This window comes from Myxine glutinosa, chromosome 4 (genome assembly GCF_964187855.1).
Source record: "Myxine glutinosa chromosome 4, kmMyxGlut1.1, whole genome shotgun sequence".
Lineage (NCBI taxonomy): Eukaryota > Metazoa > Chordata > Myxini > Myxiniformes > Myxinidae > Myxine > Myxine glutinosa.
The window spans coordinates 30,505,162-30,532,511 of NC_136264.1; the positions used below are offsets into that span (position 1 = coordinate 30,505,162).

Here is a 27,350-nt window from a genome sequence, read left to right on the forward strand (position 1 = left end):
ACCTTTTGCCATGAGGACATGTTTCTGCCCTTCCATCCGGTGCTGCATGTACCTGCTGTGGAGCAATTAAGAGTGGCCTGCAATTTCCCCGAGAATGTACAATACGACCAAAACGGTCATATTAACAAAAACAGCCAAGTTAGCAAATACTCCAAACAATATGAACATGTGATGCTGTAACAAGGGAAAGGATATGTAAGATGTGCACAAGTGGCACCACCATTTACAGCTCGGATGATTGCAGATATGAACTCGAACTGCATTCGGTGGAGAGCATACCTCCGCTAGGCTGAACAGGTGTACATTTTGTATCCCACTCATAGGTCGGATCTGCTTCCGGATCTGAACCTACATCGAATCAGCTTGTTATTGTCACCTACCCAACTCATCTGCCAAGTTTTGTCATAACCCATCCACAACTCTTTGAAATATCATGCTATATGTCGTATGTGTCGTTTTTGGCCCCATCTTTCAATGAGAAGAATCACTTGAAAAATTAAAAATTCTCGTATCTGGATTGGTATTCGGATTTTCTCAAAAAATCAAATGTATTCGTCCTTGTCACACACCCAACCTGTGACCACCCAGTTTCATCCGAATACATCAATACGTTTTTGAGATATCCTGCTCACCGACAGACTTCAATCGTGGTGTCCCGATTTGTTGCTGTCATTTTCTTGATTATGTCTCGTACAAATCCCCTAATGCCCTCAACACAAAGATATTGTTCCCTATTTTCTGATTCCCACCTCCAAGCGAACGGGACTTCATTGTCAGTGGAAACACAGATTTTTCTCTCTTTCTTGTATTCTGTCCAAGATGGCCGTTTGGTGTGCTCAATTACGGCTGTAGTACTCTGAATTTAGCCGCAGCCGAAAGCCAGCCGACGTGTACTGAATTAAATCGGTGAATACAGGAAAAGTGCTGAAAATATCATCTTTGGATGTAATTCAAAGGGTAGAAAATGTCTCTATTCATGACATCATCAAGTTGCATACTCGTCGCCCTGCAGCGACAAACGTGTTAGTACGAGTATGCGCAGGGGCCGCCATCTCTCTCGTACTGCGCACTCAATGGGTCGTGGCTCTCTGGGGAGGTAAATGGTACCTGTTGTTCAGTTGGCCAGACTCCCTTTTATATGGCACTGCCTCCGTCCACCATTGGTAGTGGAGGTAACACATGTCATTCCACCTCTCCCTGGTCTCCAGATATGCATTTCTGACATAGATTTCAAGGCCGGGAGGCAAAATGGCGGATTATAGAGGCAGTTTGATTTGGAAAGTTTGGAAAGAAATAAACTTCATTCAGGGTACCGGTATTCTGTGTATTTTCAGGGGGCAGGGCATGGCATCAGAATGGCGGGCGCTTTTTAAATGGCGCAGGGAGCATTCTAAGAAGGGAAAGGTGGAGTGCCCCTCTGGATCATTCTGGCTGGTGATCTGGTGTCACAACATAGGCCTACATACATACATACAGCACACCTAGCCTGAGGTTAATTATATCTGTTGTGTTTGTTTCACAATTGGTAGAGTAGTACTTTGTTTGATTGGCTGTGCCTTCAATAATTATTTATTTTATTTGGTGTCCTTTTCCTGTCCTTTCCTCTTTGGCTATTTTTCACTTACTTTCAAGACGTTTGCTGAAGCTTTCTCTTGCCCATGGTTAGCTGAGGCAGCTCATCGCTTTTCAGCGCGTCACGCCATTGACGTATCACACCGTGCTGAGTTCCGGTCACTGCCACTACACCGCATCATTGCTCTGCTTTCCGACGATCACTTATGTGTGGAGCACGAGGAGAGCGCTTTCACGCTGTCAGCGCGCTGGATTCGCTCAGACCCCATTGCCCGTCGTCCTCTCTGGCCAGAGCTATTGGAGTGGGTGCGGTTGCCATTTTTGCGTCGTTTCTCACTGCTTGCCGCAGTTGAAAGTGAGCCTGGAGTACACGCGGCACCACGTTGTCGGGAACTTTTGCGGGAGGCTCGCGCATTGCAGGATTCCCCGCAGGTAAGTGATGCGAGGATGGCCTTTTGAACCACATTTCACTCGAGCTTTCACAAATTATGGAAGTACAGTCTTCTTTCATGGTCATGGCTCGGTCCCATCATCCTTTCCCTCAAACTAGCGACCTTCTTCTCATTTCAGGACCGCCATAATGTGCTCTGCCCACAGCGACTGCGCCCACGACCTTCGACGGGCCTTGCTGAGGTGCTTGTCGTGCTTGGTGGGTTTGATGTGAACTGTGAGTGGCACTCAGGTGTGCACTGCCACAACCAGGCTACAGGTGTCTGGCGTCGTCTGGCTCTGCTGCCGCAGCGTCTCGTGGGTGGTTACAGCATTGCCGCACTCGGGAATGACATTTACGTCACCGGTTGGTCCATTTTGCGTTGTTACATGCAAACCAATGACTGTATTACAAGTTTCTGGTTATGTAGAAATGTAAAGCAGTGTTTGGAATGCTTGTTGGAACTACGAGCATAGTGACCATCTACATACTAGTACCCGACTGCAAAGCCGCAATGAGCCGGCAAAGTCAAAGCCTCTTGCCACTATTTTACCCATCACTATGGCATCAGTAGGTTAGGTAATTGGTAGTAGGTAGGTGTAGTAGGTACCGTACCTCGTTCAAAATGACACCATTTGCATTCTGGATGAGATTAAAATTTATAAAATTTCCTTCTTGATTAATTCGGTGAATTCCGTCTCAACTTCGGATATTTCCGGTCATGAAAAACTATCCCCTACGGCCGTGAGATTTCTAAAAAAGAATTCTTCGTCAATTTTAGAATATTTGACGCCGTTTTCAGCGTCCGAAATGTGGTAAAAAGCATTTTTGAAATATTTTTTCAAATGCTCGAATCTCATTGGTTCCGGTAATTGGTGACGATTTTCGTTGAAGATAACCAGGGCCCATGTGGGCCCAGGGAACGAGGTTGGTCTTAAAGTATTTTAATTACAAATTAGAAGTGCATAAGATTGTGAATCAAATAAAGACGGGTGAAACAAACACCTATTGAACTTTTTCGCAATTTTTTAATGCATACTTCTGCATCCGGAAGATGGCGGCCTCCATTGAGCGATTTGGTGCGTCAAAGCTTCGAAATTCTCAAGGGATCCAGCAAAATCTGGCTTTTCAACATAATACGTACACGTTCATTCACAACACCGGCTTCGCCGGCTATTATGTGTACGAAATTAGCAGAAGTTTTCCACTTAATTTCTAGGTCTGACATACTTCCTATGATTTAAATGACAGGAAATGATGGATGAGTGGGTGTTGGGTCGTATTTTTGTGTGATTGAATGGTGCACCGTGTGATCAACAGGCGGCTGGGACGGCACCCAACTCTTTCCAACAGTGTGGCGCTACAGTTCAGCAGTGAATGAGTGGGGAAGGGCCGCGGATATGGCGCAGGCATACGAGTTCCACGTGAGCGTTGCTCTGGGTCCTCACCTTTACGTTGTAGCTGCAAATGCCACCCAGCGTTATGACACGGCTGATGACAGCTGGCTTTCACTACGGCCCTTGCCTCAACCCATGCAAGTATGATTGGGATCGGCCATTACTGTTTCCCTGTCATTTTATCTATCTGACGAGCTGTCGTGACACCAACTTTTAAGCTATCCCGACTTTCCTTATTTTTCGGTTTATTTCAATATTTTTTTCTGTCATTTTTACCTTTGTCCTACTCCTTTGTTTGCTTCATCACTTCCATGCTCTGTATTATCATCATCATCATTAATAATGATCTTTGTAGGACCATTGGCTCCATGATGACCATTTTCATAAATTTTATTTCTCATGGTACTTTTATGTATTTCAGTGCAAATTTTAAAATCTACTCGGGACAAGTTGCCAATATACATGGATTTAGGTTGCCAAAAAAAAGAGAAAGTTTTTTTTTAAACCATGAAATAAAATGTATTTTTATTGACAGAACGATGAATAAAATAAAGTAAATTAACTCTTAGATGCAGGCGTCAAAATTCCTACATAAACGCAGCCATTGGGCCTCGGAGGCCCAACGGATGTATTCGTGTGGTTTTTTTGAGTATTTATTTTTTATAGAATCTTTTCTTTCATATCCTTTTTCAATCCAAGTCGATGCTCATTGCTCATTAGGGTGGTCCAAAAATTTGAAGATTGGATTTTCATTTCTCCACAAGCTTGCCCCTATTCCTATTGAAGATAGTAGTTTGTGGTGAAAATTTGAGCTTGATTGGACAATATTTAGAGGTTGCTCAAAATGGTGACAAATTGTAATGAATAATAAGATACAGAATTTTTAGCATCATACATCAATTCATAGATATCTATCTATTTTCAATTACTCAAATTATTTTTTATTGTTGGCTTGCACTTGTCTTCAATGGTATGACCAAGAGATTGTGCAAAAGCACTGGCCACAAACATAGCACGCCGATCTGAGAGATTTACTCTGTCCAGAGTTGCCACTATTGCTGGAGTGATCACCTTGATGGGAGCCTTTTTCGCCTGTTTGGCAGAAGATGGACTTTGGACTTTGAATTCATTGTCCCCTGAATCGGAGCTTTCAATCTCAGACTCATCATCATCATCAACCACAGCCGATGTTGATGGAACAGATTGCATTGCTGTTAGAGTCTCAGCAGCATGTTTCTTCTTTCTTTTATCTTCATTCTCAAGCCTGATACGCCTTCTGTTCTCCTTCACTGCCAGAGTGTTGTCCACAGATCCCATACGTGAACTTGAGGGATCCTCACGCTGCATGATAAGGAATGCTTTGTCTTCTTCATTCGTCATTTTCTCAAGCGCATCATTTGGTGAAATATCGAAGAGGGATTGAAGATCATCTTTGAACATCTGCTCCTTCACTCTATCGTTTTCGAATGTCTTGGTTCTATTTTTCTTTACCAGTTTGTAGGCATCATACAACTTCAAAAGTTGGCGCTCACAGGAATCTACTCTCTGCACTGGAATTCGTGCTTTCTCCCAGTATGCACACACAGCTAGTACACTAAGTTTGGCACTTTCACGAACTGGATGGTGTTCTTGTATGTGATGGTACACCATTTTCTGCAATGTGTGTCCTTTGGGTGGTAGTCCCCCACATATTATTTCCTTTTCAGACTTGCCCAGCAACCAAACTGTGGAAGAGCTGCGAGTTTCTGCCATCTGAAAAAACAGGATAAATTAAAAATGTTATTTTCTGAGCAACCTCTAAATAAGTTCCAATTGACCTCATATTTGGTTCATATGATCTTTATAAACATAGGAACAAGGGCAGCCTTGTGGAGCATGGATTTTTAATAGTATTAAATATTACTTACGTATATCTGTGGACCACCCTATTGCTCATGGATGTGTATTTGCTCAGAAAATGTGAATCATTGATCCTATTAGTTGGAAGAATCCCATACAAGTAATGAATATATATATATTTGCAAAAAAAAATTTTTGTTCTTCGTTTTTCAACTTTTTTGTTCTCTAAATAGTTGAGGCTCATGGAGGAGTATTTGCTCAAAAAATATGATTCACTAATCCTTTTATTTAGAATATATGTCCACAACTGTCAAAAATCCTACACCTATGCACTATGCAGCCATTGGGCCTCGGAGACCCCACAAATGTATTCGTGTAAAGTTTTTTAATTTTCATATTTTTGTCACTGAATTATTTGTAACCAAGTTATAGGAGCATATAATGAGGCTCATATCAAGAAAATAATGATATAACATAGTAGTACAACAACATTTATGTGGGGCCTCGAAGGCCCCAGGCCTGCATTCGTGTCAGATTTTTGGGTTATAAGTGAAGAATGAAGATTTTCCCACGAGCCTGAATGAATTTTTTTTTATGTCACTGAATTTTGTGTAACAACATGAAAGTCGGTGAAAATGAGGCTCATTCCAAAAAAAAATTGTACAGCATAGTTTTTGCAACAAAAAAAACCTTGTGGGCCTCCTCGACCCAATCACTGCATCCAAGGGTTAAGTTAGAAATAAACACGAATGACCACACTATGGTCACAACCTGCGACACAAAATATATATTTTTTGCCTCCCCTGTCAATTCAACTCCCTCATGCTTGTTGTTCAAGGTACTAGGGCATGCCCGTACTATATATAAGCTAGGACGTGCCCGTACGTGGGTGCCCGTTCCTTGCCAAAAAAAAAAAAATTTGTGTAGGGGTGTGTGTGTGTAAACATCCTAGGGCGTGCCCGTACGTGGGTGCAAAAAAACATGCGTGCAAACAACAACAACAAAAAAAAACGTTGAAACCACGTGGCAGTAACGACCACAGAACCCCCCCCCCCCCTCTATTTACATGAATGGTTTGGTCCATTCGCAACGACCACAGAACCCCCCCCCCCCCCTCTATTTACATGCAATGGTTTGGTCCAAAGCGAACGGTTTGGTCCATTCGATGTGATTCGATGATTCGATGTGAATGGTTTGGTCCATTCGCAACGACCACAGAACCCCCCCCCCCTCTATTTACATGAATGGTTTGGTCCATTCGCAAAGCCAAAGCGAACGACCACAGAACCCCCCCCCCCTCTATTTACATGAATGGTTTGGTCCATTCGCAAAGCCAAAGCGAACGACCACAGAACCCCCCCCCCCCCCCCTCTATTTACATGAATGGTTTGGTCCATTCGCAACGCCAAAGCGAACGGCGAACGGCTAAATCGCCATAGCTCGGTAAGTACTTGTCCGATTAATTTCAAACCTTGAAAAGGCACATCCTCGGGTCCCCAGCAATATACCTGGCAAGTTTCAAGTATATCGGACCCGTGGTTGTCGAGAAACAGCGGTCACAGACACACAGACACACAGACACACAGACACACAGACACACAGACACACAGACACACAGAGATTACTGGAATTATAGATAGATTATACAATTCATCTCCGAGGGTCTTCACAGTTTGGTTCAATATAAATTACGAGTCTGATGGACAGCTGAGTCTGGGCTCACACTCCCTAAGACATTATGTAACATTTGAAGACACCCTGCCCCTTCCAAAAAGCACTCGACCCAAACAAAACCAATGGAAATCTGACGCAAAAAACCCGGGCAGTGTATAATCACCAGAGGCCTACAGGCCTGATGTCTTAGGCCTACCAGAAAACCAAGATGGTGGCCATATTATTTTGTCTGGGTACCATGGTGGGTGGAGTAGAGTGACTGTAGAACACAAATCGGCTTGTTTGTACTTCCAAAAACCTTCAGTTTAGTATGACTAGGGTAAAATTATACGCCGTCTCGACCAATCAAATTTGCCACACGCGCTCTCAGGGTGGGGAACATAGGGATTCAGACAAAATGGCGCCGCCCAGCCTGAGCTAAGTTAGTCCAAATAAAAAGGGATGGGGTAACCCTTCCCATGTCCTTTTTCTCAACACTGCGTTGGGTAAGTTGTTCTATTAACTCTCTAGATATTATATGTAGAAGGTGCCTGAATAACAGCCAAACCATAACTCAAAATATGAAAGACAAGTTAGGGAGTAACTGATAACAAGAATTGGGCAGTTCAAAGTGTTTGCATATCTCTCCATCATATATCATCTCCCACCATGGATGCAGGCTTTCTCTGCTGCAGCATGTCGTGGCCACCTCTACGTGATTGGCTCGTATGATGATGATGTGGGGGAGGATGGCAGGGTCGTCTCCACGGTGATCCTGAGCTATCACCCCGATACTGATGTTTGGACAACACTTGACTGCGAGGACGGGAAGCCGGAATGGGATTACGTGCCGATCACTGTGGCATTAAATGGCCTGATTTATCTCATCAGGTCTGTTTTCACTGTTTGAAAGTGGTTCTAAAGTCATTGTGCATGCTTGTTTTTCATGGTAGTATTAGTAATGCCTATGAAAGCCTCCACAAAGCAAGGTTTAGGGAATTGAGCTCAGTAATTTTCCGATGTCATGAACATCCTCTGTCTGGTTGTTTTTAAGTACTTGTAGGATTCCACCAAAACTTTAACTTTTATTGTTTGCATCCTTTTGCTTTTCATCATTGGGGCAGATCTGGTGTTTTTGAATGGGCCGGGGTGGTGGTTGTGGTTGGGAGAGGGGTATTTGTATGCACATATTATTTGACTGCAGAGGGGTTGGGGTAGCCCTTCCCCATTACCTCCGCCACCAAAGGTGTGTTTTCACCCCTGTCTGTCTGTCTGTTTGTTTGTGAACAAGATATGTCAAAAAGTTGTGGACGGATTCGGACGAAATTTGGCAGAGTGGTTGGGTATGTGACAATGACGAAATGATTAGATTTTGGTGAAGACCCGGATCCGGAAACGGCTACTTGAATTTTTTAAAGTGACTTCACCATTGGGAGATAGGGCCAAAACCGACATATAGCAGGATATCTCAAAGAGTTATGGACGGATTTAGACGAAACTTGGTGGAGAGGTTGGGTGTCTGTCAAGGACGAATCGATTCAATTTTGGTAAAGATCTGAAAATGGATTTGGATACGAGAATTATTTAATTTTTAAGTGATTCTTCACCATTGAGAGATCGGGTGAAAAGCGATATGTAACATGATATTTTAAAAAGTTATGGACGAGTTATGAATAAACTTGGTGGACGAGTTGGTTGGGTGACAAGAACAAGCCGATTAGATTTTGGTTGAGGTCGGAATCCAGATCCGGCCTATCAATGGGATACTAAACGTAAACTGTTCACCAGGTGGAGGTATGCTCTCTACTGAGTGCCGTGCCGTTCTTGCTACTGTTCATTATGTTAGATTGAAACAGGTGAGTGAAGTAAACTCGTAGCTTGTCAATCTTTTCAAACCCAATGTTGTGCAAACTTTTAGTAGATCAACTTTCTATGGATCCAGCTTGGCATGGCCCACTGACTTGCTCGCCTGGAGATTGCACCTGTCATTCCCATCCTAGTTTGTACACATGCCAGGCTGGCTCTGTGAAAATACACGTCTCCGCCCCCACACCTCGAAATGTCTGACCTTTTGCACAACAGCTTTCCATTTTTTTTTGCATTCTTCCAGAACATCATGTGCAAATGTTCATTTGCAAAAGCTGAGCATTAAAATTCACTGTTGTTTGGCTCTCGTATCCTGCCTGCGTCGCCTTCCTTGTCTCGTGTCCTGCCTTCCTTGTCACATGACAAGCTTGCCTTGTTTTTATATCCTCACTTTTATTTACATTGTCATCCCAGCAGCCTGTACTTGCATCCACGTCCTCCTTTTGATTACCAGCATGATAAGGTTTGCATCATTTCCCTGTGAATTGTATGCAGTGCGAGTCCTATGATGCCATATTGCAGGGAGTTATTTTATGGCTGGTGTTTGGTTTACAGTTTACACCATTGATACAACCCACAAGGTCACACTGGGGTTGATGTGTAGGCACCACACGTGCTGGTGTTTCTGAGCTGGCTTATGTTTACAGACACCAAATTCCTGCTCCAAGCATTGCTGCCAAAATCCCTTGTTTATCACTGGCGGAGCAAACCTGGGACTACGCCGGACATGTGTTGACACCACGTACTGGACATGAACCGGCCTTTACCAGATAATGTGCAACAAAAGTGGCATAATTGCATTCTAGTTAGGCACTAATTGAAGTTTATAATCATTCTTTGGAAACGAAAATTTTTCAGGCTTAAATCGTATTACAAATTCACAAAAAAAACTTGATGTAGTTGGGAAGCTACCGATACAAGATTGAAGGCATCCCAATAGTAGAGCTACCCAGAAAGGGAAGGCTGAAGACTGAGGTTTGCACCAGCATGGATGTTCATCTGGGATTTGTGCATCGCGTTTCAGGTGTTACGTATCCCCCAGGTTGGGAGGGAGGTGGTGGCATCATGTGAGTGCAAAATGCAGATGGTGAGATCCAACTTCATTTTCACCACCACGTAAAACGATATCTCACCATCTGCATTTTGCACTCACATGATGCTCCCTCTGCTCTCCCCACATGGAGTGGACGTAACAGCTGGCGCATGATACTTACTGCAGCTTCTGGATTAAATAATTCTCAATGATTGAAACGTCAGGCCTGAGCTTTGCCTGTTGAGCAGCTGTACCAATTGGTGTTGTGTTCACTTTCAAACATAATCACATTATAGTATAATTTTGTTATTGTCCTGAAAATATATTTATGGAAGTGCTACCAAAGTAAAAGTTGAGCTTCCTGCTAGTGGTAAACGTTGTAAATAACAGAATGCATTTACTGTAGTAAAATTTTCAGTTGGACCAACTTTGTTTTATGGGATAGGACATTGTTTCCCAAATGTTAGCATATTACCACCAATGGCACTTGCTTTCACTTCTTCTTCTTTAATATGCAGCACAAGGCTGCAGCATAGCATCATTGGCTGAGGGCAAGGCTGTGCCACTGATGCTATGCCCTCTGTAGAATAGGCCAGGAAGTTGGAATTTGTTCAGCGTGCTGGTGATTGCTCACCTACTCTTCGCAAAGGACACCGTGGGGTCTTAAACATCCACCAATTGATGCTGGCAGATGGGATGCCTCGTTTAACGTCCATGTGAGGGACGACACACACATTGATGAATCATCCTGCCTGTGTAACAGCAGGATGACAGTTTATAGCTGGGTCAGGATTCAAACCCAGGCTAGACAGCTTAGAGGCGAGTGTTAGACCTTTTAGCCATCCTGACAGCCTTTCACCTTCACTGAGTCATTTGAATTCATTAAATATATGCACTACAAAGTACTACCAGTGATTTTGTTCTCATCTTCCTACAGCCACTCCTTGGAAGTTTTCGCAATGGACCCGGCGAAGAGAATTTGGCATGACATCCCACCCATGAAACAGGTACTCTGAACAATTAATCATTGTTGTGTTGTTGTTTTTTGTATACAAGATCGAAGCTCATTTAAGAGCTAACATTGATCACAAAATAACAAACTGACACATAAAACAAAAAAAAAAGGGAGCGGGAGAGCAGGGATATCGGGAGATCTGTGGGAGGGAGAGGGCTTGGGGAGGGGGGGAGGAGGCATGGGAAGGGGGGAGGTGGGAGAGGTAAAAAAACACATAAACACATGGACACTGCTATGACTTCCAGGAAAGAAGTGGGTATTTCAAAAAATGGATCTGCGGTGAATTAACGGGGGTAGAAAAGATCAAGGTTTTGGATGGGGGACGATAAGAGATGGCGGTGAACAGCTGTTTTAAAGACCTGGAGGGAGGAGTGGGATTGAAGAGAGTGAGGGAGTTTGTTCCAAAGCTGGGAGAAAAGAGAAATGAAAGAGTGAAGGTGAGGAGAGAGTCTTGATTTTGGCAGTTTAACCAGAAGAGGGTTGCTGGCCGATCTTGTGCGACCTGTAGGAATATTTGGGGGACAAAGCACAGAGAGAATTGGGGGAGCAAGGCCGGAGAGGAGTCGGTAGAAGACAGAAAGACCACCAACCTGCCTGCGGTTAATGAGTGAGTGAAAGGCCCTCGGAGTTAGCTTCATCGCGGGAGATTCCAATGATTCTGAAAGCTTTGGTTTCAACAGCGTGAGAGGCAGGATCACCGGCCCAGAGGGGAGAGCAGTATTCCATTGAGCTGTAGATGAAAGCCTTGGATGTGGTGAGGAGCTCAGGTGTGCCAAGGAAGGACTTCGCACGACGGAGGATGCCCAGTCGGCGACTGGCTTTGGAGGCCAGCTTGGAAATGTGGTTTTCCCAGGAAAGATCAGGGCAGATGGTGAGACCCAAAAGCTTGAGTGACAGAACTTCTTGAAGAGGATTGTTGAGAAAGTTGATGGGAGGGTTGTCCATTTGGTCTTTTCGGAGAGACATCGTGAGAGTGTGAGATTTGTCAGGATTGAAACACATGTTCTACTTGTTTGACCAGTCTGTGATTTTGTCCAGGCCTGCAGAGAGTGAGGAGGCTGCAGACTGCCGATCTGAGGGATGGGGTATTGAATGGCAGAGAGTGGTGTCATCAGCAAAGAGACAGAGAGGATTTTCCAGAGAGTCGGAGAGATCATTGATGAAGACCAGAAAAAGCACAGGGCCCAGAACACTGCCTTGGGGAACTCCAGCCTGAACAGGAAGGGGAGATGAGAGAAAACCATTCAGGGCCACACGTTGCCTACGACCAGAGAGGAAGTCCACAAGCCATGTGTGGAGATTTCCATGGATACCATAAGAGGCGAGTTTGGTGAGCAGGGCAGGGTGCCAGACCGTATTGAAGGCATGAGATATGTCAAGGGAGACAGTTCTGATTTCCTGTTTGGCATTGAAGACCTCCAACCATTGTTGAGACAGCAGAAGCAGCATGTCCAGAGTAGAATGACCTGGTCTGAATCCAAATTGATGATCCGAGATCAAGCCATTGGAGAAAAGGAAGGATTTGATGTCAGAAGCGATGATTGATTCCATGACCTTGCTGATTATTGGGAGCAGGCTGATTGGTCTGTAGTTACAAGGATCTGTTTTGGCACCTTTTTTGTGTAAAGCGGTAATGTTGGCTGATTTCCAAGCAGATAGCAGATGACTTTGAGCAAAGGAGAGGGTGAAGAGAACAGAGAGAGGGTGAGATAGAGCGGCAGAGCAGGATTTTAGAACCCGTGGGCTGATGACGTCTGGTCCAGTTGCAGAATCAGAGTCGAGGATTGACAGAGACTTCTCCACCTTGTCAGGAGGAAAGGACACAGAGTCCAGGAGCAGCTGGGTACGACTGGGTATGGTGGGTACAGAGAGGGATGGGTTTGGGACACAAGATTTTGAGGCAAACACAGAGTTGAGACATTCAGCTTTTTCATGTGCAGAGTCAGCTGTGTAGCCGTTTGAGGTAAGGGATGGGATGGAGGGGGGGGGGGGGGGAGGGAACAAATGCCAGAAACAGATTTGACCAGACGGCACCAGGATTTGGAGGAGTGAGATAGGTTTGAGAGTTCAGTTTTGAGAATGGAGAGGTATTGTTTCCTGGCTCTCCTGAGGGTAGACACACACTTATTCTGAGCTTTCTGAAAGGAACTGAGATTACCTTCAGTTGGATTAGCCTTCCATGAGGTGAAGGCAAGTTGCTTCAGGGCAACTGCCTCACCACAAGATTCTGTGTACCATGGACGGGAGGAAGGGTATGACAACTGAAGACGAGAAGGGATAAATCTGTGCATGAGAGAGAGCAGTTTACTTTGGAAGAATTCTCAAGAAGAATTTATGTCAGAGGCAGGAGAGATGGGAGACCAGTCCAGATGATTGATGGTTGCTTGAAGACCATGCCAGTCATCCTGAGTGAAATGCCAGACTCGTCAGCGCTGAGGAGGCTCTCTGAGAATGGCCAGAGAGATATCCACTTTAACAAGGAAATGATCAGAAGAACCGATTGGAGCAGAAGAAGAGCAGCAAACATTTGCAGGGAAGTTAGTCATAACCAAGTCTGGAAGAGAAGAGAAGAAGTCTGGAAGAGTGTTATGCTGATAACCTAATGGTTGGTTTTGGGTGGTCACATAGAGTATGTGATGAAGTTGTGTCAACGTGACGTTGTATAAGGCAGTACGTACTGTAGTTAGAAACGGCAAAATCAAATATTCCTGACATATTATGGTTAATATGGGGAAGATGTAATAGTGTTTTGACTTCTGTGCTGGACAAACATGTATGGTGGGATTTGTTGGTGTAGGATCACATTTCGTCATTGTTTGGGGAAGCCTTTTGATTTTCCCTCCCTCAACCTTTTGTGGCACTAACCAGTATGTAACGCCATCAAGCTTTTTTGTCACATTTCTCGGCATGACCTTCAGATCCACGTGGGAGCCAGTGTGACGCCCCTTGGTGGTCAACTCCTCGTCTCTGGTGGATACAACTCGTCGTTGGAACTCTCCACCGAAATTGAAGCCTATGACCCAGCCACAAACCTTTGGAGCACGGTGGCCCATCTACCACACCCGAGCTTGTGGCACAATGCCGTTTCCATCTTCCGTCAATTTGTGCCACCCTCTCATGGGCAGTTTCGTGATTCCCACCCTCAATGGAGCCGTGCTCGGCGAAATCAAGCCGTCGAGGATTAACGACCGTGTTACTTCACAAACAAACTCGCTCATTCGTGCATCGTGCACTCTGTGCGCATCACCTTACTCATGCCCAGAAGTTTTGAGCACTGAGATCTCCTTGGAACAGCAGAGCTTTTAGGCCATGCACAAACATCTGATGTACCACTGGCAGCTTTGTCATGAGAATTTCTTGAACTGCACAGGATTAGACAACGTCGCAATGACATGACAGAAATTGTTTGGCGACCACCACATTTAAATATTTTATCACCAGCTCGTCGTTGCATTTCTGTAGCACTAGGAAGCACTATGCTTATTGAATGAATAAATAAAAAGGAATTGTTGCTGTGCAATTTTTACCCAATAACCAGAGATTATTGTGCATTTTTTGTATTTGAAGGTAGATGTCGTAGAATCGGATGCCTGCAGGACAGGACCTTGCCCTTTGTACCTGCTGTAGCCTGGAAGGAGCTTTGTGTTGCTTAACGTGATACACATGGTAAAATTTGCATCAGTTGTCATCATCAATTTCAATCTTGAAATTGCAGCAGTAACAGCATGATGCTAAGATCATTTTGTTACATTTTTACTTTTTCCCTGCAATGTACGTGCTTTGCAAATGACAACCCTATATATATATATATATATATACATACATACATTAGTGTAGCTGACAACAGAGTCCTCAGAAATATGCAAGTATATTGTTTTTACATGAGAACATAGTATTTTTTTTATCATTTCTTGCGGTGAGGTTTCCATTAAATGTTTACTTCATAGTGCTTTGAAAGGCATAAATCAATCCATCCAATAATTCATTTTATTCGTTATTCATCTATCTGAACAATCACTGATTTACGTGACCCATCCCTATTTATTTAATGTAAACAAGAAAGCTTTATTTGAATTATTTTTTTCATCTGACTATTGTAAAAAAAAAAAAACAATAAAATGAAAATGTATGGGACAGACTGGTCGGTCTAAGGGTCATTTCAGCAGTAAGGCATTGCGCAATTTGTTGTAATTTTTATTCACAATTTTATTACACATCACATTGTTACCTTGAAAAGGACTGACAGGAGTAGTAGGAGAATGTTGGTTCTGAGATTACCACCGTTCCAGCCACTCGCTGTCACTTGTTCTCACTCACTATCGCTTGTTCTCACTCACTATCGCTTGTTCTCACTCACTATCGCTTGTTCTCACTCACTATCGCTTGTACTCACTCTCGCTATCGCTCGTTTGCTGTCGGGCGCTTATCTCAAAACCAACATTCTCCTACTGCTTGTGGGGGGCTGATTATTACCTCCGCCACCTAAGGTGGATGGAGGTTATGTTTTCACCCCTGTCTGTCTGTTTGTCCGCTTGTGTACAAAATATCTCAAAAGGTTGTGGACGGATTCGGACGAAATTTGGCAGAGAGGTTGGGTATGTGACAAGGACGAAATGATTCGATTTTGGTGAAGATCCGGATTCGGATCCGGCTACTAGAATTTTTAAAAGTGATTCTTCACCATTGGGAGATAGGGCTAAAAACGATACATAGCAGGATTTCTCAAAATGTTATGGACGGATCTGGACGAAACTTGGTGGATAGGTTTGGTGTGTAACAAGGACAAAGAGATTCGATTTTGGTGAAGATCTGAATATGGATTCGGATACAAGAAGTATTTAATTTGAAGTGATTATTCACCATCGAGAGATCGGGCAAACATATAAAAAAGTGATGACGGAATTATGAATAAACTTGCTGGGTGAGCTGGCTAAGTGACGAGAACAAGGCGATTCGATTTTGGTTGAGGTCCGAATCCAGATCCGGCCTATCAGTGGATACAAAACATAAACTGTTCAGCCTGGTGGAGGTTTGCGCTCTGGTTGTATTCATTTTTCTATACGTTTCTTTCTTAAAGTCGAAACAGTTGTAATAATGTTCAATGTTTATTGTTTCTTTGATTACATTTTTCTTTACCCCCTTTAACTTTTTATCACTTTTTTCAATATTATTATCAATATATTTAGAAGCATAATCCTTTGCTTTCAATCCCACAAATTCACTCATTATCTTTCAATACATTGCTCAACCTGAACTGTTCAAACATTAAATTCTTATAGATCCACTGTCTAAAGTGACTATTTGTTACCTTTTATTTCAGTCAACAACAACATAGACTCGTTTCGAAAGTATTCCCATGAAACAAGTAGTTCTGCGTGGTATTGTCTGCTGTCTAACAATGTCTTTGTGTTTCATGTTCAAGTGTATCAATGTCTCAAATGTCCTTGTCCTGTATGTAATATATGAATCACCTCCTCCATAGACTTTAGGTAGTACAGAAAAACAAAATTGAGCATTTACAAAATATATTTAAAGTAAATTGGTAATCAAAAGTTATTGGTACTAAACATTAAGGGCCAAATTTACGAAAGGTATTTAAGAATTATACACGTGTAGAATCGCGAATCGTGCGATGATCACCCGTTCAAAGTTAAACGCCAATCGCTGAAGACTTATTATCTAATGCAGATCAAAATGTAATCACAAGCGTTAAATAAAAAAGAGACATTTACACATCGATGAGGGCATGTGTTTAACCCTTGGATGCAGTGATTGGGCCTCGGAGGCCCACAAGATCTTTTTTGTTGCAAAAACTATGCTGTACAATTATTTTTTTTGGAATGAGCCTCATTTTCACCGACTTTCATGTTGTTACACAAAATTCAGTGACATAAAAAACAAAAATTCATTCAGGCTCGTGGGCAAATCTTCATTCTTCACTTATAACCGGAAAATCCGACACGAATGCAGGCCTGGGGCCTTCGAGGCTCCGCATAAATGTTGTTGTACTACTATGTTATATCATTATTTTCTTGATATGAGCCTCATTATATGCTCCTATAACTTGGTTACAAATAATTCAGTGACAAAAATATGAAAATTGAAAAACTTTACACAAATACATTCGTGGGGCCTCAGAGGCCCATAGGTGTAGGATTTTTGACAGTTGTGGACATATACATTCTAAATAAAAGGATTAGTGAATCATATTTTTAAAGCAAATATTCCTCGATGAGCCTCAACTTTTTAGAGAAAAAAAGTTGAAAAACCAGACCCAAAAATTTTTTTTGTAAAAAAGAAAAGAAAAGATTAATTACTTGTATGGGATTCTTACAACTAATAGGATCAATGATTCACATTTTCTGAGCAAATACACATCCATGAGCATCGACTTGGATTGAAAAAGGATATTAAAGAAAAAACTAATCTATCAAAAAAAATAAAACAAATACACAAATACATTCGTGGGACCTCCGAGGTCCAATGGCTGCATAGGTGTATGATTTTTGACAGTTGTGGACATATACATTCTAAATAAAAGGATTAGTGAATCATATTTTTTGAGCAAATACTCCTCCATGAGCCTCAACTTTTTAGAGAAAAAAAGTTGAAAAATCAAGAACAAAATTTTTTTTGGCCCAAAAAATAAATAAGATTCATTACTTGTATGGGATTCTTCCAACTAATAGGATCAACGATTCACATTTTCTGAGCAAATACACATCCACGAGCATTGACTTGGATTGAAAAAGGATATGAAAGAAAAAAAATCTATAAAAAATAAAAATATATAAAAAACATTACACGAATACATCCGTTGGGCCACCAAGGCCCAATGGGGCTGCGTTTATATAGGATTTTTGACGCCTGCATCTAAGAGTTAAGAGTGTGTTTAAGGCCTTGGAGCAAGCATTGCATGACTTGTTTGGTAATTTACATGGACAGTGAATATGGATGTTAGGAGTGCTTGAATAAGCCCAAGAGGGGGCAGAAGAGGATAGGAATAGGCCAGCTCGCTGATGTGCATTGAGAATCTTCGAGGAAAGATGCAATGAAGAAGTATGACAATGATGGTTTCGGGTTGTCCTTCCGTCTGTCCATCTGTGATAGGTTTTTGTTACCTCAATAACTTAAGAATGGCTGAAAGGATCCAAGTCAAACTTAGTACAAATATGTATAATGATGCGAAGATTAACTGATTAGATTATGGGTCAATAAGGCGGTCAGAGGTTCCGTTAGGTAAAAATTCTGTTACTGCGTGAACTTGTGAACCAGTGAAGGGATTTTGACCAAACTTCGTATAAGTATATATTATGATGCGAAGATGAACTGATTAGATTATGGGTCAATAAGTCAAAGGTCAGAGGTCCCGTTAGGTAAAAATTCTGTTACTGCGCGAACTTGTGAACCAGTGAAGGGATTTTGACCAAACTTTGTATAAGTATATATTATGATGCGAAGATGAACTGATTAGATTATGGGTCAATAAGTCAAAGGTCATGTCAGGTAAAAATGTGATACTAGAGAACATCTGAAAGGACTCAAGTCGAACTTGGTACAAGTATGTATAATTATGTAATAATATTGGTCGATGTTGAAGAGTGGCGTTCTAGTTAGTGTTTGCGCCCGTGTCACTTCTCCTGTCTTGGATTGTTCATCGGTGAGCCAATTAAACCCATTCGTTGCTCTATTGAAAAATTGTACCCTTTTACCTGTTGTTGCTGTCGTTGGTACACACAAACGAAAAAGTGACGTATGTGAGGCCAATGCAGAATCATGCAGGTGAATTGGTTAGGTAACCTCTTATATGGCGGTGCTGAACAAAATAAATGCTTAAAAGGCATTGAATCATAACTTTGGCACACACAATTAATCGGATGTTTAGGCCCACACAACTAATCGGATGTTTAGGCCCACAGAACTAATCGGATGTTGAGGCCCGCACAACTAATCGGATGTTTAGGCACGCAGAACTAATCGGATGTTTAGGCACACTCAACTAATCGGATGTTTAGGCACCCACAACTAATCGGATGTTTCGGCCCACACAACTAATCGGATGTTTAGGCACGCACAACAAATCGGATGTTTCGGCCCACACAACTAATCAGATATTTAGGCACACTCAACTAATCGGATGTTTAGGCACCCACAACTAATCGGATGTTTAGGCCCACACAACTAATCGGATGTTTAGGCCCACACAACTAATTGGATGTTTAGGCCCACACAACTAATCGGATGCTTAGGCACGCACAACTAATCGGATGTTTAGGCACGCACAACTAATCGGATGTTTAGGCCCACACAACTAATCGGATGTTTAGGTCCACACAACTAATCGGATGTTTAGACCCACACAAATAATCGGATGTTTAGACCCACACAACTAATCGGATGTTTAGGCCCACACAACTAATCGGATGTTTAGACCCACACAACTAATCGGATGTTTAGGCATGCACAACTAATCGGATGTTTAGGCACGCACAACTAATCGGATGTTTAGGCCCACACAACTAATCGGATGTTTAGGCACACACAACTAATCGGATATTTAGGCACGCACAACTAATCGGATGTTTAGGCACTCACAACTAATCGGATGTTTCGGTACACACAACTAATCGGATGTTTAGGCCCACACAACTAATCGGATGTTTAGGCACGCACAACTAATCGGATGTTTAGGCCCACACAACTAATCGGATGTTTAGGCACACACAACTAATCGGATGTTTAGGCCCACACAACCAATCGGATGTTTAGGCACGCACAACTAATCGGATGTTTAGGACCACACAACTAATCGGATGTTTAGGCCCACACAACTAATCGGATATTTAGGCACGCACAACTAATCGGATGTTTAGGACCACACAACTAATCGGATGTTTAGGCCCACACAACTAATCGGATGTTTAGGCACGCACAACTAATCGGATGTTTAGACCCCCACAACTAATCGGATGTTTAGGCCCACACAACTAATCGGATGTTTAGGACCACACAACTAATCGGATGTTTAGGCCCACACAACTAATCGGATGTTTAGGCCCACACAACTAATCGGATGTTTAGGCACGCACAACTAATCGGATGTTTAGGACCACACAACTAATCGGATGTTTAGGCCCACACAACTAATCGGATGTTTAGGACCACACAACTAATCGGATGTTTAGGCCCACACAACTAATCGGATGTTTAGGACCACACAACTAATCGGATGTTTAGGCACGCACAACTAATCGGATGTTTAGGACCACACAACTAATCGGATGCTTAGGCACGTACAACTAATCAGCTGCTTATCTCCCTTCGTAAATTGCTATCGAGACAGGTGATTAGCTGTGCTTGTGAAACAATGCTTTTGTCACCTTTTAAGGTTTAGGTGTGTGTTAGCAAGACTCACTGAACGTTTTTCATAAATTTGGCCCAAAGAGTTACAGTCATTCGGTGATAATAAATTGACTTTGTTGTAAATGTTCAATGGCGCTGTTACAAATCTCTGTCCATCTTACCCGACATCTTCCCATTGTTATATCATGGAGATTTGTATGACATGACTGACGGTTGCTCATTTATTACCAGTTTATGTAAGATGTCATGAGAACGTTAAGAAGTGTAAGGATGTTGAGAGATGGGAATTGTAAGACTTTACCATCCACGAATGCTCATGGATGAGACGCCCAGTTTAACGCTCACCTGAGGGACGGTGCACACCCTACCTGCGAAACACCCGGATGACTGTTGATAGCTGGGTTGAGATTCAAACCCACGTTGGACAGCTCGAAGGTGAGTGTGCGCACCTCTAGGTTATTCTGCTAGCTTGGAACATGTCCCACCTGGAAATAAATCCACGCATTTATCTTCTACCTCCCATTAAATAAATCAAAAGAAATGTTGCGCTTACATCTTGAAGTGTCATTTGCATTAATGCAAAGGTCATTGGTGACGAGGAACATGAACTGCTGAGACTTAAGGCTAAATTTACGAATGGCGTTTAGTGAGCGTATTGCTGACACACACCTAACCCTTAAACGCTGACAAAAACATATTTATACGTGCACAGGTAATCGTCCATCTAAATCAATTTATGAAGGGACATAAAAAGACATTTAATTGTGCGCGTCTAAACAGCTGATTAGCCTGTGAAACCACGCCCATATCTGCAACATCCAATTGGAATGATGCACCTGCATGGAATTGCAGTGTCACAGATAATTATTGGACGGGATTCAGCACATTGCTCCTCATCGTAGGTAGATCCACGTCATGTTACACTAGATGGGATAGCCTATGAAATGATTACTTCGACAACAAACAGTTACACTAGCCCAACAAACAGTTACACTAGCCCAACAAACAGTTACCCCCATAACCCCTCCCTTTCAAATATCCCCCCTTGCACCTCCCCTCTTAAACTCCCCCCTCACCCCTCCCCTCCTAAACTCTCCCTTCGCCCCTCCAATCCTGAACTTCCCCTAACCCTTCCTCTTCAAATCTCCCCCTCACCGCTCCCCTCCCAAAACCCCCTTGCCCCTCCCCTCCTAAATTCCCCACTCACCCCTCCTCTCCAAATCTCCCCACCCTCCATTTTTCTCCAATTCTCCCCTCTCTCCCCTTCTCCTCAAAGCATCCTCCTCCACACTTCCTCTCCCTTTCAACTCTTACCTCCATCTCCTCCAACCCTCTTCCTCTCTCTGCCCCCCCCCTCAAACAACACCTCACATCATCAGTACCTCATCCAATCACCATCAAACCTTTTGTCCTCCTCATCCTTCCCTTTCTCCTTGCTCTTCTGAAATTTTTGACACACTATCAACAGCTCTTCCGACCTACTCCTTCTCTCCCTCATCTTACCCTACACCTCCCCTCCCCTGTCCTGCACCCGATGCTCCCCCTCCCTCTTCCTTAACGGTATGGACCTCAAACATCCGGGGCCTTCACTCAAACCTGACTGATCTCTCCATACAGGTTGCTTCTGACAAACCAGACGTGATCTGCTTAACAGAAACTTTCCTCCTTCATGATGTCTCTGATTCCTTAATATCTCTCCCTCGTTACTCCCTCCTCCGGTATGATAGACCTGAGCCTCGTCCTGGAGGTGGGGTTGCTATATTTATCAAAAACTCTCTTCCTCACTCTCCCTGCACTGCCCTCTCTCCACCTCACCCCCAGGAGAACCTCTGGCTACGGCTTCCCCTTCACTCCCACCTTTTGTTCATACTAGGACGTGCCCGTACGTGGGTGCCCGTTCCTTGCCAAAAAAAAAAAAAAAAATGTCTTCGCCCATGCATGCATGGGCGTGCCCATGGGCCCATGGGCGTGCCCGTAAGTGCGTGATGTGACCGTACAATGAATGTATCGTCCCGACGCCGCAGCTCGGATGGCGCTGCAGTTAATCGGGCCTGTATCGGCAGAGTTATTATAAACGTGTACTACAATCGATCGTACCTTACAGCGTCTGCTCGCCACGTTCACGTCGTCACTATGACTATCCGTAAGTCCGGAAGTGACGTCCTCATTTGACTGTCCGGAAGGTCGCATATCGCAGTTACGATGAATCGCAAATTAGTTTTAATTAGTTTTAAAACATAGTTTAACGCCAACATAGCGCCAACATAGTTTGCCAACGTGAAATAAATGAATACGCTCTCAAATGTGCCGTCCGAGGCAGAGTCTGTTCGCCACGTTCGGCACACGTGATAGCTCGCTGCTCTCTGATTGGTTGAATCGTTTTTTGGACATAGCTCGGTAACTACTTCTCCGATTAATATGAAACCTTGAAAAGGCACATCCTCGGGTCCCCAGCAATATACCTGGCAAGTTTCAAGTATATCGGACCCGTGGTTGTCGAGAAACAGCGGTCACAGACAAACAGACATACACACAGACATACACACAGACATACAGAGATTACTGGAATTATAGATAGATGTGTGTTGTACCGTCTACCAAACGGTGATGACTCCATCGACATCTCGCTGTCTGATAACATGGACCAACTTCGATCTACTCATCTCAACTCTCTCTTCGTCATATGTGGTGATTTCAACTGTCATCATGCCAGCTGGCTGGGTGTGGGTTCCTCCCACACCAGCCATGGCACATCAGCAAAGGACTTCTGCGACCAACTGGGACTTTTTTTTTTTCTTTCTTTTTTTTTGTATACTGAATCGAGGCTCGTGAAAGAGCTAACATTTACTTCACAAACAAATCAACCAGACAAACAAAATATACAAAAAGAGGGAGCGGAAGACAAGATGGGGAGAGAAGGGGAAGCACACAAACACAACATTTGAGAGCAGGGAGATGTGTGGAAGGGAGAGGGCTTGGGGGTCTGTCAATTTGGGGGACTGACACAATCTGTCAATTTCCCAACCCGGATCTCAGTCAATGGAGCATCTTCTCTTCTAGACTTGGTTATGACAAACTTCCCTGCAAATGTCTGCTGCTCTTCTTCTGCTCAATCGGTTCATCTGACCATATGCTTGTGTTATGGATTCGGCCCTAATGATTGTTGTTATGATTATTGTTGTTGATTCTAAGGATTCTGGTGATTGTGGTTGAAGGGAAAGGGTTATTCTACTTAAAAGATTTAAAAGCGCTCCTGGTAAAATGTGGCCGGAAATCCGGATCGTGACCAGAAGAGGTGGAGCGAGGAAGAAGAGGCGGGAGGAGACCGTGAAGAGACGTTGTTGTTGAAGCTCCGGACCGAGCTGTCGACGTACAGTGTGAGTGAACTTTGCGTCCCTGAAGGGAAGTTCAGGCGATAAGGGATATCGCCGGAGTGCGTGGAGCCTGTGTTGTCAGGTATCCCCATTGAGGTTCCGGAGGATCCTTGCCTCAAAGCCCGGGTTCGAGTGAAAGCCGTCCGCCATCTTCGCCACGCGAGCAACCTGCAGTGAACCGGTTTTGGTCGTGTCGGCTGGGCATTATTCCCCGGTGGTTTGCCGGGGACGTCTGTGCAAGAAAGGGCACTTGAGAATTATACGGAGTCTCGCGGATTGAACCGCAAACGTGTACGTCGGAGCGCGTCTTTGTGAGGTTCCTTTCCACCGCTGTATTGCTGGGTGCTGAACAACGTGACCTCGGGGTCACCTCAATCGACTACGCCTCAATTGACTTTGATCGGGCCTTGACTCCCCGATCGCGGGAGCGCACAGAGACATTGGGACTTCACCTTGGATGGGTGCAGAGACATTGGGGAGGTGCCATGTGTTTGGGGTTAAGGGGCTTGATAAGGTTACCATCGTAAGATTTGATAGTAGGGGTGATTGCCCCCCATTGTTGTATGGCTCTTTTTGTGTGATATATAACATATTATTGTTTGTTCATAACCTGGTGTGGTTGCATTATTGATTTGACTGTTTCATTTGCTGGTTCCATTGAGGGTTTCATGATTTGCTTGATTTCAACCAAGGATAACACATCTTTCTGCCGGGGACCCTCTCGGGGTTCGGAGGTCTACCAAGTCCAGAGGTAAGAGGAGGACCCTGTAACACTTGTTAAAGTGGACGTCTCTTTCGCCATTCTCAGAGAGCCCCCTCAACGTTGACGAGTCTGGCATTTCACTCAGGCCAACTGACACAGTCTTAAAGCAGCCATCAGTGGTCTCCCATCGCCACTGCCTCTGACATAAACTCTTCCTGGGTATTCTTCCAAAGCAAATTGCTCTCTCTCATGCACAGATTTACCCCATCTCGTCTTCAGATTTCATACCCTTCCTCCCGTTCAGGGCACACTGAATCTTGTGGTGAGGCAGTTGCCCTGAAACAACTTGCCTTCACCTTATGGAAGGCAAATCCAAGGGAAGGCAATCTCATTTCCTTACAAGTGTGTGTCTACCCTCAGGAGAGCTAGGAAGCACTATCTCTCTACTCCCAAGACTGAACTTTCAAAACCTGTCTCCCTCTCCCAAATCCAGGTGGCATCTTGTCAAATATGTTTATGGTGTTTGTTCTCCCTCCATACCCTCCCTTACCTCAAATGGCTACACAGCTGACTCTGCACATGAAAAAGCTGAATGCCTCAACTCTGTGTTTGCCTCAAAATGTTGTGTCCCAAACCCATCTCTCTCTGTACCCACCGTACCCAGTCAAACCCAGCTGCTCCTGGACTCTGTGTCCTTCTCACCTGACAAGGTGGAGAAGTTTCTGTCAAACCTCAACTCTGATTCTGCAACTGGACCAGACAGCATCAGCCCACGGGTGCTAAAATCCTGCTCTGCCGCTCTTTCACACCCTCTCTTTTGCTCAAGGTCATCTGCCATTAGCTTGGAAATGAGCAAACATTACCGCTTTACACAAAAAGGTGCAAAAACAGATCCTTGCAACTACAGACCAATCAGCCTTCTCCCAATTATCAGCCAAGTCATGGAATCCATCATTGCTTCAGATATCTTCCTCTTCCCCAATGGCTTGATCTCGGATCATCAATTTGGATTCAGACAAGGTCATTCTACTCTGGACATGCTGCTTCTGCTGTCTCAACAATGGATGGAGGTCCTCAATGCCGAACAGGAAATCAGAGCTGTCTCCCTTGATGTATCACGTGCCTTCGATACGGTCTGGCACCCCGCTCTGCTCACCAAACTCTCCTCCTATGGTATCCATGGAAATCTCCACACATGGCTTGCCGACTTCCTCTCTGGTCATAGTCAACGTGTGGCCCTGAATGGATTTCTCTCATCTCCCCTTCCTGTTCAGGCTGGAGTTCCCCAAGGCAGTGTTCTGGGCCCTGTGCTTTTTCTGGTCCTCATCAATGATCTCTCTGACTCTCTGGAAAACCCTCTCTATCTCTTTGCTGATGACTTCACTCTCTGCTGCTCCACACCTCATCCCTCAGATCGGCAGTCGGCAGCCTCCTCACTCTCTGCAGATCTGGACAAAATCACAGACTGGTCAAAGAAGTGGAACATGTCTTTCAATCCTGACAAATCTCACAGTCTTATGATGTTTCTCCAAAAAGAATGACTGGACAACCCTCCCATCTACTTTCTCAACAATCCTCTCCAAGAAGTTCTGTCACTCAAAGCTTTTGGGTCTCACTATCTGCCATGATCTTTCCTGGGAAAACCAAATTTCCAAGCTGGCCTCCAAAGCCAGTCGCCGACTGGGCATCCTCCATTGTGCGAAGTCCTTCCTTGGCACACCTGAGCTCCTTTCCACATACAAGGCTTTCATCCGCAGCTCAATGGAATACTGTTCTCCCCTCTGGGCTGATGCTCCTGCCTCACATATAGCCCGGCTTCACGCTGTTGAAACCAAAGCTTTCAGAATCATTGGAATCTCCTGCGATGAAGCCAACTCTGAGGGCCTTTAACTCACTCACAGCAGGCAGGTTGGTGGACTCTCTGTCTTCTACCATCTCCTCTTCGGCCTAGCTCCCCCAGCTCTGTCTGCGCTCTGTCCCCCAAATATTCCTGCAGGTCGCACAAGCTCTGCCAGCAACCCTCTTATGGTGAAACTGCCAAAATCAAGACTCTCTGCTCACCTTCACTCTTTCATTACTCTTTTCTCCTGCCTCTGGAACAAACTCCCGCACTCTCTTCAATCCCACTCCTCCCTCCATGTCTTTGAAACAGCTGTTCACCACCATCTTTTATCTTACCCCATCCAAAACCTTGATCTTTTCGACCCCCGCTAATTCACCCCAGATACACTTTTCTGAAATACCGACTTCTTTCCTGGAAGTCCTAGCAGTGTCCATGTGTTTTATACCTCTCCCAACTCGCCCCCCTTCCCATGCCTCCTCCCCCCAAGCCCTCTCTCTACCACAGATCTCCCGATGTCCCTGTTCTCGACGATTGTACTTCCCTCTCTCTCCCCATCTTGTCTCCCACTCCCTTTATTTCTGCTTTTTACGTGTCCGTTTGTTTTTTTGTGATTAATGTTAGCTCTTACACGAGCCTCGAGCTTGCACACAAAAAAAAGTTCACACAACATTCATCTGGGTCTGATGTACCTTATTGTGTAACAGCGTTCGTACCGAACGGCTTCCTGAGCCAGAGATCCACAGCTGAACACCTTATTGACGGCCAATTTCCAAGATGGTCACATATGTGCAACGTTTCAGACCAAATCATAAGGCTAAGCTCAAGACCTGGATCATGTCGTCTCTCATGTGCCGATAGTGCAGCGGAGTGTGCATGTTTTAATCTATTCAGCCTGTCTTGATCGGATAGATATGGCTTGTAAATCGCACAAGCTTGGTAACTCTTCTCTGAACCTTTTCTAAATTTGTCTACATCAGAGGCAAATCTGGAGTTCCATGATGGAAAACCGTATTCAAGTTCAGCACAGGTCTTCAAATGATGATTATTGGTGGAGTATATAGATTCTGTCAGGATTAATTACGCCACTGATTAATTAAGCCACGGATTAATTAAATATTATTAAGATTAATTTCGACACTTAATGAAAGTTTACCTCACGGTGCATGGTTCTGTATCGATCGGGAGTAAGTGCTCCAACACTGCCTGAATGATGATGCCCCGCCGTAGTTCACGGCCATTTCCGTTTTATTTATGAAACGTCA

General features: G+C 44.0%; 1 protein-coding gene and 1 long non-coding RNA gene across 8 annotated transcripts in view; one reads left to right on the forward strand and one right to left on the reverse strand.

Moving 5' to 3' along the window:
• KLHL21 (kelch like family member 21) overlaps positions 1-16,098 on the forward strand; it is a 35,283-nt gene extending 19,185 nt beyond the window's left edge. For 3 of the 7 annotated variants that reach the window (XM_068112129.2, XM_078775599.1, XM_068112130.2), the window contains exons 4-9: positions 1,633-2,004; positions 2,143-2,368; positions 3,323-3,540; positions 7,571-7,782; positions 10,728-10,797; positions 13,724-16,098. In XM_068112129.2, coding sequence (XP_067968230.2) covers positions 1,633-2,004; positions 2,143-2,368; positions 3,323-3,540; positions 7,571-7,782; positions 10,728-10,797; positions 13,724-13,990 — 1,365 coding nt within the window. In that variant the 3' untranslated portion in view covers positions 13,991-16,098. Of the gene's footprint in view, positions 1-1,334; positions 1,405-1,632; positions 2,005-2,142; positions 2,369-3,322; positions 3,541-7,570; positions 7,783-10,727; positions 10,798-13,723 lie in introns of all 7 variants that reach the window. The other 4 variants (XM_078775595.1, XM_078775596.1, XM_078775597.1 and 1 more) reach the window with 4 other exon arrangements.
• LOC137424556 (uncharacterized) lies at positions 2-27,320 on the reverse strand. The gene is made up of 3 exons (XR_010983947.2): positions 27,242-27,320; positions 20,537-20,653; positions 2-55 (listed from the first exon to the last, which is right to left on the reverse strand). It is a non-coding gene; the product is annotated as an uncharacterized LOC137424556 (long non-coding RNA).
• Positions 27,321-27,350: the final 30 nt, after the last annotated feature.